The 13514-nt window shown below is 44.2% G+C and overlaps 1 protein-coding gene across 4 annotated transcripts in view; it reads left to right on the top strand.

The window, feature by feature from the left end:
- Positions 1-2107: 2107 nt before the first annotated feature.
- Positions 2108-13514, top strand: part of MTA3 (metastasis associated 1 family member 3) — a 162099-nt gene continuing 150692 nt past the window's right edge. For all 4 annotated transcript variants that reach the window (XM_056853108.1, XM_056853109.1, XM_056853111.1 and 1 more), the window contains exon 1: positions 2108-2160. In XM_056853108.1, the coding sequence (XP_056709086.1) occupies positions 2133-2160 (28 nt within the window). In that variant the 5' untranslated portion in view covers positions 2108-2132. The remainder of the gene's footprint in view (positions 2161-13514) is intronic.

Here is a 13514-nt window from a genome sequence, read left to right on the forward strand (position 1 = left end):
GAAATTGATTTATTTTATTTCTTTACATTATTTATTGCTTGCCAGCAAGGTTTTCACCAAGAAAATGCTCCAGCCCAGAATACAATCACAAAAATATGATTGATTTTCATTAATCATATTCAAATAAGCAATGGAACCAACATTTTAATGTAATAGACATTTTAGGCACAGTTTTTGCATCATTATTTATTTGCAAGTAATTTAGTTTTGACATTTATTGAGGCTGAAAAACTAATTTCTTTCTTGCTTTTTCTTTTTTACATTTTCAGCCAGACTGTTGCATTTTAAAAACCATCATGAGAATTAGGGGCTTCAGACTTCTACCCTATACCAGTTTTGTCCTTTATAAAATATGGTGAGTAGTAGTATTCTGTGTAGGGCATGTTTCTTAACTCTTTTGTACTGGGCCCCCTTCTAAACATATTGTCTTTCCGAAGCCTCTCACCCATTTCACTGTTAAGCAAACTGCCCAGATTTTAATCACTCAGATATGTAGTTCAGTGTTGTGTCTGTATTTTAAAAAATGTGAAATACTACTTCAACTTTGACATTAGAGGAAGACTAGAACAGGAGGTTTCAGGCTTTTCCTTAAAACCAGCTGGCCAGGTAAAGTGGGAGAAGTTGCAGTGGCCAGAAGCACCCATGCCTATCCCTGTCTCTCTGCAGTTTTGGTGGCTGTGACACAGTACTCTGTTGCAAGTGCCTCCCTTCCTGGAATATCTTACAACTTGACCCAGTTTAAAAGTCATTAATGTAGGGTTGACAACCTGTTGTGCGTGAAAAAGCCATTTTACAGATATACACCAATCTCCTTTCCTCCCATTTCTTGCACATTTCTTTCACATGATCATATAGAGGAACCTCAGTGTGAATGAGGCTTTATACCGACACAGCCCACAGGTGTTCCTTTGGATACACTTGCCAAAGGTTCTGCAGTGAATTTAATTTTTTTTGAGAAAACAATTGTGGAAACAATAGCTTTTGAATTCTTTTCCAAAAGGAGTTGCAGCTGCAGGGGGGAAAAACCCATGCATCTGTTTGGTGCCACACACTGGTGCCAGATAATCCCAGTAGCACTTCCTTAATCTCACGTGAGTTTTTCTGAGCTGCCTCATACATTGTGTGGAAAATATGTTAACTGTGACTGGCTAAGTGCATTCACCTCTCCCTTTGTGAAGCGCCATGGTCAATTATGGCTTCCCAGCATAAGTGCACCATGCCCTGGAACACAAGGAGCTGCTGACTACAGCAAATACTGGCATAGCCCTGGTAAACAGTGAGAAACAAGTCAATTACGCAGCTGGAAAATGTCAGGTTGCTTAATTTCTGTGCAGTGTAGTGGTTAGCATCTGGCTTGGACCGGACTGGGGAAATCTGGGCGCAGATCCCCGCTTGCTGCGAAACTGACTGAGTGCTCTTGGAGCAGTCACCCTCAGGCTAACCGACCTCACTGGGTTATTGTGAGGATAAAAATGACCAAAATGTATGCTCCCCGAGCATTTCATCCATTGCAACCCACGATTTATATATTTAGTACTTTTTTTTTAATCTGGCCCTTGCTCTGAAAAGGGCAAGATAAAAAAAAAGTACTAAATATACAAATCGTGGGTTGCAATGGGTGGAATAATCCCAGAACCACAGTGTTGCAGTAAAAAAATAATGTAGAAGAGGTTGTCGTCAAACACCTTCCTTCCTTTTTCACCTTCTGAATGTATTCTGCCTTGTTAGGATCCATCTGCATCCCCACGATGCAGAAAAGGGGCCGAGGAGAGCCCCGGACCCTGGCCCGAGCACCTGGGGGGGGGAGGAGGAGGGTCCCAGCGGCCCTCCGCACAGGTAGCCCGGGACGCTGGCCCCTCCCGGCCCGCCTGCGCACAGCGCGGCCGTGAAGCCAGAGCGGCGCCAGGGCCTTGCCCCTTCGTTCCGCCCCCTCCCCTGCCATTGGCGGGCTCGGGCGCTGCGCGTTAACCCTTCGCCTCCTGCCGCTGCCCCCGCTCCCCTCCCCCAGCGGCTTGGCCGAAGCTGGGCCTCCTCCCGGCGCCTTGTTGTGCCCGGGGCGGGTGGCGGAGGGGGCAGCGGGGCGCTCCTCTCCTTCCCAGCCCGGCGGCAGAAGGAGGGCGCACCGCGCAGACATGGCGGCCAACATGTACCGAGTGGGAGGTACGTGAGGGTCCTTGGGGGGGGGGGACGACGGGGACTCGCCACGCGTCTCCTCAGCAGCGCCCTCGGCTCCGGTTGCAGCCCGGCGGGAGGGCCCGGAGCGCCGGGGAAGGGGAGGCGGGTGTGTGTGTGTGGGGGGTGGTGGTGGTGGTGGTGCCGCCGCCTCTGGGCCGAGGGGCGTGCTGAGGCGAGCGGAGCGGGGCGCAACACACCGCCCCCCCACCCCCCGCGGGGAACGCGGCCCCCTTGTTTCTTCCAGCGAGGCTGGCCACAGCCCACCTTGCCGGAGAAGAGGGGCGAGGAGAGGCAGCCCCCCCCTTCCAGAAACGAAGGGGAACCCAGTTGCCCGGAACTGCAGTGTGGGCTGCATCCCCAGGGGGAAGAAGCCTTTCCGCACCAGGGTTACTGGGGGGGGGGAGGGGGGGATCCCGAGGCTCTGGTCAGCCTGGGAAGAGCATCTGAGAAGGACGCCCTTTTCCACTGGGGGGGGGGGGCTGCCTGTCCTTAAGCAGAGGTGAGGGAAATGCGCTCCATCCCTTCATACTTGTTGTCCTAGTCCGAGGTGAAGCCCTGGCGTTGAAAACTAACGTGCAGCCCAAATCCATGCGTGTTTACTCAGAACAGATGAGCACAGTGGGCGCTTGAGCCCCGGTGAGCATGCATGGAAGCTATCAAAGGACAACCTGAAGAGGGATGCGGTAGAAATTATGAATGGCGTGGAGAGTGAACAGAATCCCCTCCCTTTGTAATATTCGTTATTTTGTTGTTGTTGTATGTGTGTGTGTTAAGTGCCGTCAAGTCGCTTCCGACTCATGGCGACCCTATGAATGAAAGTCCTCCAAAATGTCCTGTCTTTGACAGCCTTGCCCAGATCTTGCAAATTGAAGGCCGTGGCTTCCTTGATTGAGTCCATCCATCTCGTTATTTTGTTGCATAATCCCTAGTCCTAAAATTCCCACCTGCAGGACGTGTTGGCGGCCACTAGATTTGATAGCTTTAAAGGTGTACTAGAAAGATTTATAGATAGGCCTAGTGATATAGGCTACATGGGATCTTCCCCGCATCATAAGGAATACATCTATGCATGCCTGGTGCTGGTGAGCAAACAGCAAGGGAGGGCCTCTTCATGCTCTTGTGAGCTTCTTGGAAATATCTAGCTGGCCACTGTTGTCCACAGGATGTTGAACTAGATGGATCCTTAGTCTGATCCACAGGATTCTTCTTAGATTCTTGTAATGAGACTTAACCCAAAATCAAAGCCTGCCTTTCAGAGAAATATCATCCCACATTCACCTAATAATGCAAAATTGGTTTTATGTTGTTTATCTGCAAATTCAAGGCTCTTGCATCCCATCAGATAATTGGTGGAATTTTCAGTGAACTCCTATACAGTTTCACAGTTCTAATCCCATTGACTTTAGTGGACATGCAAGGGTGTAACTCTCTACTGTTACATACCTAGGTGTGGCTCAGGAGGAGGAAAAGGAGGACCTACACCTTAGCTCCTTCCCACAATCCTGAAAAGGTACTTTGATTATAAAGGCCATTCTCCCTCTGAGACGAAGGGCATCTTGGAGACAGATGGGTGATTCCTATCCGGTTCTAAGGTAGGCAGGAACTAAAAAATGTTTCCCACTTCCTGTTTCCTGCCTGGAATCGCCCTCTGTCTCCAACTTTCCTTCCTGCCTAGCTAAGGGTAAGGCAGCAGATCAGGTTGCTCCATCTGCAACCCCAATAGGCAAGTGGAAGCAGGCTTCTAAGCCTCCAACGACTCCAGCTCAAATCCAGCGTGACCTTCGGAGAAGCAGCAAGCAATGGCCGCCCCTTTGGATACTGGAGCGGATGGGTTCTTCCGGCCAGAGGACCAAGTGTCCGGGCTCCTTTCGGCTGCGCAGCATGGAAACGCGGCCACACCGGCTTCCGCAGAGGCGGACCACCTTGTTAGTTTCTTGCTTTGAAAACTGTATGGGGTTGCCATAAGTCGGCAGCGACTTGATGGCACATTATACATACAGAGAGCTTTGAGTACAACCTCCCGCATCTTGGAAAGCAAAGAGCTGTTTCCAAGAAGGGTTTAATGAAGCTTCCTAGTACCCTGCAAGGATAAAGTCAAGTTTTCCTGTACAAATGGGGGCAACTGTGAATCTTAAAGGCCAGTTGACACAAAATAGGCCATTTTTTTACTTATGATTGTGTATTTGGTTATACAGCCTTGTGTTTTGATTGTACCACTTCATACTGTCAGTGAAAGTGCATATGATGGAATATCCCCCCCTCCCCCAAGATATTACTACCTTTAGACAGCATTTCAGGGAGAAGGCTTCTCTAAAACTCTTTCTATGAGTTTTATTTTTTTGTTTAATTTGCCATCAGTTGAGCTCTACTTATAATCTGATGTCATGAAGTACAGAGACTGGTTTATCTTCTCGTTCATGAGTACTACGCCTCAGTCTGTTCCCAAATAAAACAATGAAGAAAAGAAGGGTCACACCAAGGCAAAACGAAGGCAAGGAAACAAATGGTGCAGAGGGAAACATTCTTTAATAGTTTTTGTAACCCTTACCCGTTTTGCATGCAGCTTCTTCAAGGAGAATCTTTCAGAGTCTTTTTTAGTAACATTCCCATGCCTTTGCCTTAATGCATGCATGTGGATATTACTAAAAAGAATCTGAAAGATTCTCACTGAAGAAGCTGCACGCAAAACGCATAAGGGTTACAAAAAATTATTATAGAACTTGTTTCCCTTTGCACCATTCCCTCTGCCCTCATTTCTCCAAATAAAACAGTAGTAAAGAACCTGGAATTTCAAAAACAGGTATGTATGGTGCAACAAGAATAAGCTTGATTTATCTTCTACTTTGTGCTCTTTTACCTTCCTTTGCTCATGGAGCCAATTGTAAGCAAAACACATTTTAATTTGCTATATTGGCTGGTTTAGACATTACAGCAAACTGCAGTTACTCTCAAACCAGGAAGCCTGGTTTGTGGCTATGTGCATGAGTGATGGGGGGAGGCATAAACCAGGAAGTCGTCTAGTCTTAAACAAGCCAGACTTTGTGACATGGAAAATATGAATCTTCTTCCATGTAAACTTCCCTGGCAACAAAAGTCATATTTGAGACTCTTCTGCATATGCCTTCTGAAGGTAGGCAGGTGGGTTCTGGAGAATGAACCTTTTCTGTAGTGGCACGCAAACTAAGGAACTCATTTCTGAAGAGATTTGCTTTGCCCATTATTATAATTTGGCATCAAGCAAAGATGGTTCTGCTCTCCCAGGCTTCCTCCCCCCCTTTCTTGTTGAACTGGTTATTGCAGCATTGAATGATTGATTTTATCTGCTGTTTCCATTTTTTTAAATTCTCTGTGTAGGCTACTTGTTGATTTAGTTTGTTTTATTTATAATGCCACAGTCTTAACTGTTTTATTTATATGTATTGTTTATGTGTATTGGTACAGAGTTTGGCACATGGCCAAGCAGTTGCATGGTTACTTCAGTGTATGATTGTCTCTCAGTTGAACTCCCATCCCTTGTGCCACTGCTGTTGTCCCTTTTGCCAGTTTGCAGTACAGCAGCAGTCCAGAAACATTTAACCAAAGGCTGTGCTTCCTACCTTTACTTTGTCCATCCACTCAAACTCCCAGCTATGGTCTATTTTGCCATTATCTTCCATATATGTGTCTTTCGTGGTCCAGGCAACACCAGGCATGTGTAATCCCACCTCTTTCTCCTGTTCCTGCATCCTTAGAGTTTACTCAAATGTGCAAAAAAATAAATAACTAGCAAAGTCCTTTCCCGGACTGTACCACTTAAGACTGCAGGTGGGGAAGCAGCATGTTTGAATGTACCTTAATGAAAATACCTTCCTGCATATGAAAAACTGCCCTGACCTGGATAGTCCAGGCTAGCCTGATCTCGTCAGATCTCAGAAGCTAAGCAGGGTCGACCCCTGGCAAGTATTTGGATGGGAGACCTCCAAGGAATACCAGGGTTGTGACGCGGAGGCAGGCAATGGCAAACCACCTCTGAACGTCTCTTGCCTTGAAAACCCCACCAGGGGTCGCCATAAGTTAGATGTGACTTGATGGCAAAAAAAAAAAAAGGAAAACTGATGGAGAGATAGTGAGGGATATTTAAATATTTGATTTCTCCCTCCTGCAATCTAAAATGGTACCGTCCATGAAAGGACTGTACCGCATACCTTTTCTGTATATTTGAATAAATCCTGAGATTCTATCTCCAATCAAAATAGAAAATGTGTTTAACTTGCACAGCACGGTTAGAAGGTATATGATACAGATGGCAGATATGAGAACCCTGTGAATGCTGCCTTGTGTTCCACAGAAGGTAATGTTGCTGTGGGGTTGCAAGTCACTGAATGGTTTCCTGTAGCTCTTTAAGGTCAGGAGAGGCAGCATGTGTAGCTGCAGTAGTGCTGGCACAATGCTTGAATATCTCACTCAAGTTGAAAAGAACTCTGTTATGCTATTACAGCTGCCTTCCTCATCTTTCCAAGGACCAAGAAATCTGCGACATTGCCACACTGCTCTTTAATATGCATGGTAGTATAGTGAAATCTAAGAGGTGACATTGTCTTACTGGTGAGAGGGGCAGAGGCAACTTGCCTGGGGTGAGATAGTGGTTGATTAATTGCACTAATGCATTAAGGAACTGCTATCAGGAAGGAGGAAGCATAATAATGACTTTGACCTAATTATGAGCATCTCACGAGTGGATAGTCTAGCTCTGCAGCTGTATTAGCAAACAAACTTTTTTTTTCTTTCCAAAGTGGGGTGTCTGCTTGATGATATAAACTTAACATAACTACTACTCTTTAACTTTCTCTGCGAACAAAAATTAATGAAGTAAGTTTAAGTTTAGGCAAAGAACTGTGTAATTAGGTGGACATTTCATTCACCTTCATAAACACTAGCGGGCTCAGTATTTTATGGGTTTAAGAGATGGGTGGAGTATAGCAGTACTCCACCCATTTTTAATATAGCCATTGCAAGTAGTTGTAGCTAATGCACTCTGGGCTCTGCAGTAACCTAGAGATGGATTTATTTATTAGTTTTCTTGCAGAAATGGCATAATATAGTATTTAAGAACATCAACTGGGAAACTCCTGGTCCTATTCTCAATTTGGCTGTAAACTCAGTAGCTGGCCTTGGGCAAATCAGTTTTGCCTGTCAGTCCTTCCCCTGCAATCTGTACTGTGGAGATAACAGTTCATAAGTGTGTGTGTGTGTGTAAAGTGCCGTCAAGTCACAGCTGACTTATGGTGACATTGTAGAGTTTTCAGGGCAAGAGATGAGCAGGGGTGGTTTGCCATTGCCTATCTCTGCTTAGCAACCCTGGACTTCCTTGGTGGTCTCCCATCCAAATACTAACTGGGACCAACCTTGCTTAGCTTCTGAGATCTGATGAGATTGGGCTTGCTCAGGCTGTCCGTGCCAGGGCAGTATATAAATAACATGCCCCCGGTGCTCCCACTGCTTATGCTTCATGAAATGCTGTACTAAGTAGAAAGACAAAAGGGAAGGAAGAAGCAGGATGCAGCCATGTCTGCATCAAGTCACAACCTTGGGGCCAAAGTACATCTGATCCCCAGCAAGTAGCTTAGGCAAGATGGCCCTGATTTAGATCAAGGCTGTAGTGCAGGTGTTAAGTTGTCACCATCCCACTGTTTCTCCACTTGCAGATGCCATCCTAGTCTGCTTAAACCCCACTGTGGGAGCCTAAGGATAGGTACCATGTCCTGTTTTTTCCTCTGGGACGGGGGGGGGGGGGAGCTAGTCAGGGAGGACATTTTCATTGTGAGGAACAGCAAGGCAGGAAGATAAATGTTAAATTTTCCTTCTCTAGTGTCATAGCCCACCTGGCTGCCTTGATGCCTACATTTTGGAACATTACATATTGGAATGTAATCAGGAATCCCCAATGTCATACGGAATTCACTCTTAGAAAGTGAATTGAAGGTAACACGAGCATCTAAAGCCGTATTCCTCTGCACACTTAGCTTGAGAATGAGGGTTACTTCTGAGTAAGCATGCATAGGATTGGGCTCCAAAATCTTCTCCCTTTCCCTCCCACCCCACACTTTGATTATTTGTAATGGAAACAGCCCCACTGGAGAATAGGTAAAGGCTTACATGGTCTGGTTATTCTTAATTAGGTCATGAGTGCTCCCGTTGGGGTCACAGCCCTCACATGGGGTCATGAGCATCTCTTAAAGGCTTCCTCAGTGTAATGGTTTGGAAAATGTGGAAAACTGCTTGCATTGACAATGTGGCGCTTGCTGCCTTGTATGCATTTTGAATGAGTCACACTGAATAATTTTGGTTCTCAACGCTCCCTTGCTGTTCAGTACACTCCTTTGTTGACACTGATAGTAAAACATTTACTTACCACCATTTTCTTTTGAAACTTAAGCACTTTACCTGAGGTTTTTTTAATTTATAATTTTTACTCTAATCCATCAACCCCTGTAGAAGTATTTTTCAGGGATACTATTTTCTCATAGGTTATTGACTTAAAAGATCAGTAGAGGAAGACAGCAGTAGAATGTGACTAGTGGTAGATAATTCTTTTATGGATTGCTGTTTCCCAATACCAGCAAAACAATTCACATTGAACACATGAAGCTGCCTTATACTGCATCAGACTCTTGGTCCATCAGGGTCAGTATTGTCTACTCAGACTGGCAGTGGCTATCCAGGGTCTCAGGTCCTTCACATTACCTAGTACCTGATTCTTTCAACTGGAGATGCCGAGGAATGAAACTGGGACCTTTCTATATCCTCTGCATATTTCAATATCCTATGCACGTTTCTCTCAAAAATAAGTCACTTGTGGGATCTGTTGATAAGTAGTGTACATAAGACTGTAGGAGTGGCTTTAAATACCTTGAAATTATCTAAAAATAATGTTATTGCAAGTTAAAACAAAAATAATAGCTGCTAGAGCTTGTTGTCCACAGTAAGTAAAGTTTTTAAAATATATTTTTTAAAATGTATAAAACCTGTCCAGGATGGCTCAGGCTAGCCTGATCTCATCAGATCTCAGAAGCAAAGCACAGTATTTGGATGGGAAACCACCCTAGAAGTCCAGGTCGCTACGCAGAGGCAGGCAATGGCAAACCACCTCTGTACATCTCTTGCCTTGAAAACCCTAGAGAGTCATCGTAAGTTGGTTGTGACTTGACGGCACTTTCCACCACTAGCATACATCCTGTAATTCCCAACGTATTATATCTACTGAACTTAAGAGTGTCAGACTAGTATGTGGGAATCACAGGTTCGAATCCCCACTTGTGCCATGGAAGCTTGGTGGGTGACCTTGGGCCAGTCACATTCTCTCAGCCTAACCTACCTCACAGGGTTATTGTGAGGGAAAAAATGAAGGAAAGGAGAATGATGTAAGCCATCTTGAATCCCCATTGGGGTGACAGGAGGGGATATAAATGAATTAAATAAAAATAAATAAAAGGTCAGACACCTTTCTCAGTGAGATGCTTGCAGTCCAGTCCTACCTTATAAAACCCTGTTGACTTAATTGGATTTAGAAAGGGCATAACTCCGTTTAGGATTGCACTGTTAATTTCTTATAAGACATAGCTTGCAAAACATCATAGTACTCACGGCTTAAGCCAAAACTATCTAGAGGAAATGAGACACAAAAACAGAATCACGAACTTTTAGCTACTTCTGAACTGTTACCCAAAACAAAATATTTTAATTGAAAATAGGAAACTGCGCGAACACTTCCATTTTAATAAAATAAAAGCCCATAAGGGCACAGTTCTCAGAAATACATGCAAAACCCAAATAGTAGTCCCAAGTAGAGACAAAATTTCAAAAAAAAATTGACACCGGGGGGGGGCATTTTCACTCTTTTTTTGGGAAAAAAATAGAAATACATACAGCTGTTATCAAATCTAATCTTTTACTGTTTTAACAATATAAAATGTGGCATTTATATCTTAATACATACAATTGCACTATTTAGCATATTTTATGAAATTTAACAGTATAAACATTTCAGGTAAAAAGGTAAAGGTCCCCTGTGCAAGCACCGGGTCATTCCTGATCCATGGGGTGACATCACATCCCGACATTTCCTAGGCAGACTTTGTTTGCGGGGTGGTTTTCCAGTGCCTTCCCAGTCATCGCCCCTTTACCCCCAGCAAGCTGGGTACTCATTTTACCAGCCTTGGAAGGATGGAAGGCTGAGTCAACCTTGAGCCGGCTACCTGAAACAGACTTCCATCGGGATCGAACTCAGGCCATTGCCACATCTTATGGCAGTGAGTTCCACAAGTTTTTTCACACCCATTGTGTAATGTAGTACTTCCTTTTGTTTGTCTTCAATCTATGGCCAATCAGTTTCATAGAATGACCCTGAGTTCTGGTATAATAGAAGAAGGATAAAAGTTGCTTTTCTCTCTTCACTTTTTCTAGACCTTACATAACGTTGTAGACCTCTATCATGCTTGTACTAAGCAAAAGAAAGTATATTATTTGGACAGAAGCAATCTCATACAGTTAACAATAGGATGTCAAGTTCTGAAAACATTGTGTCAGTACTGAAAACATTGAACTCTTCTGTAGTGTATTATATACATAAGATAATTAATTGTGGACAAAATTAGTCACAGTTAAACAATAAACATCTCTTTGAATGTATGTTGTATCTGTGTATGGCAGTGGTTCCCAACATGTGGGCTGGGGACCCCCTGGGGGGTGGAGGCTGGAGTTACTGCAAGGGGTCTGCAAATGCATCCAGCTTGGGCAGGTTTCCATCTTCCCCTGGTCTTGCCATGCCTTCCAGCTCTATCTCGGTTTGGGTGCAGGTTGGAGTTAACCTGCAGCTAATTTGCTGCAACATGGCCATGCCTTCCCAACTCGGTCTCCTGCTCTGAGCCCCATCCAGACAGGTGGCATCAGGCCTGGCCATCCTCAGCCGGAGGCCTCCAAGTGTGCACTGGCCCAGTCAGGGCTGATTGCCTCCTTGTGAGGAGACCTGCTTCTCATGAGAGGGTTGGGTTCCCATTGCCTATCCCCTCCCATCTTCAGTGCCATTCTGGAAGTGCATGCACTTTGAATGAATGCATGGACTGCAGCCTGCAGATCTGCTGCTTGTCCAGCAAGCTCCCTTGAGGGCCTATTGATTGGTGACCCCAGCATCTCCCATAACTCTGCCTGCCCTGGAAGGTCCAGAGCTGCATCAGGCAGCCATCAGGATCCAGAGTTTCCCTGTTTCCCTTTTGACTATCCCAGGGTAGCCCAATAAGTGAGGGGTGGACGGGTCACCTCTAGACAGTTCGTGCATCTAAAGTGAGTTCTGACTCAAGAAAGCTTATGGTGGAATAAACTTTGGTGCTTATGGTGGAATAAACTTTGGTGCCACGGACGTCTTTATTTTGCTGCCTGGATTAGTAATCATTACATTATAATCTGTGGAAAAGACTTGCATCTCAATGCCTGTGCCCAGAAATCTGACAGCATATTCTGGAGATCAGTTTCCCCTTCCTCCAATTCAAGTGGCATTGCTAGGCCATTGCGGGGAACAGGTAGGCATCTCTTGATCCTGCCTGGATCCAGCACAATTGAGAATTGTTTCTACAAGGAACATTTTAGATTTCACTTTAATAATTTGTGTTAGACTCTGATTCCTGTGAGCTCTTTTGGGAGCCACTGAAAAGCAGGGTTAAAATCAAAATAAATAAGCATCCACCAGTTGTTCTGTTTAGGACTGAAAGCTCATTGGGCACCCAAGCAAATTTGCACGAGTACGGACTTACTGCTGTGTTAGCAAAGGGGTTATCCTAGGCAACTACACCTGTAATTCCAAACTATAAAAACGTATGAAGCTTTCTTATACTTTGTGAAGTCATTGGTCTGTACTGTCTACCCTTCAACCAGACTTCCATTCTTTGAAACCTACCGAACAATACCAGCCATCTCATTAAACAACTCAGTACAACAAAGAAGCAAACATACTTTCTGTAGACCAAACATATAATGTGTGTCTTACTTGTATCAGTATGTCTAATCCTCGATGTGGCCAAATCTGTGGAAACTTAAATTTAGAGATTGGAGCCTACGAACAGAGAAGACATCTTTCTACAAACCTGAAAAAAGATTCAGGTCTGCAGATTTGCATGAATTACCCAGGCATGGCTGCTTGCTGTTGTTCAACAGCAGCAACCCCATGAAAACCTGTGTGGTGTGGTGGTTAGAGTTTCAGACTAGGATCTGGGAGACCCAGCTTCAAATCACCTCTCTGCCATGGAAACTCACTGGGTGGGTTGGCCATTCTCAGCCTAATTTACCTCACTGGGATGTTTTCAATATATAATGGAAGAGAGGAGAATGATGTAAACTCTGTGTCCCCATTGTCGAGAAAGGTGGGATATTAATGAAGTAAATACATAATAAATATTACCAAAGATGGGGGGTAGATAAAAGGTAGATTGGTTGGCTGGTAGGAAGGAGAGAAGGAAGCAGGGAAAGTTGCGTATATAGGGATTGCTAGGAGGAGGAAAAGAGGAAATAGCATGGGGAATACCATTAATAAAATACCAGTTCATTTAAAAGCATTACTGAATCCATAGTAGCATTTTGTATGTGCTTTCTCAAGCAACTGATACTAACAGCACAACTAATGTCATATGAGGGAGGGTCTATTTTTTACATTAAAAAGGGGTCCTCATACCCGAAATGGTTGGGAACCACTGGTCTATGGCGTACACAGGAACGGTCATTTTTAGTACTGTTGACTGTCTTATTAGAAACCTCCTCTACACTATGCACTTTGAGTTAGATCTTGTCTTAAAAGCAGTTCAAGAACTTCCCAAAGGGGGGGGGGAAACCTTCATAGTAGTTTTTTTCAGTGTTCTTCCAAATTTTCAAATTTTCCAGTAGAAATATGGTGAGGGGGAGTCCTCAGAAATAACAGAAATAATCAATTTCTCCCATTTCCCCAGAATTTTGAATTTGAGCCTCCAGATCTCTCAAATAATTAACACTGAAAAATGAGGTGCATGTTAATGAAAACAATGGAATGCTTTCCTTCTATTCAACCCCTGGGGAACTACCATATGTGAAGTATGAATTCACAATATTTCATAGAACAACACCTAATTCAAATCAATCTAATTTTATTTATGAATCAGTGCATTGGATCTGATTTTTTTTATCCATGAATATCAAATGGAACTTACATAAAATAGCATGAATCACAAGTTGTCAGATTCCTTGGATAATGGACTACCAGATATTTCCTACTGTCAAGCAGTATACAAAAACATTTAATGGATGCTCTTGTTGTGTTATGGGACCTGTCACATGGTGAG

This window comes from Euleptes europaea, chromosome 7 (assembly GCF_029931775.1).
Source record: "Euleptes europaea isolate rEulEur1 chromosome 7, rEulEur1.hap1, whole genome shotgun sequence".
NCBI classification, from domain to species: Eukaryota; Metazoa; Chordata; class Lepidosauria; order Squamata; family Sphaerodactylidae; genus Euleptes; species Euleptes europaea.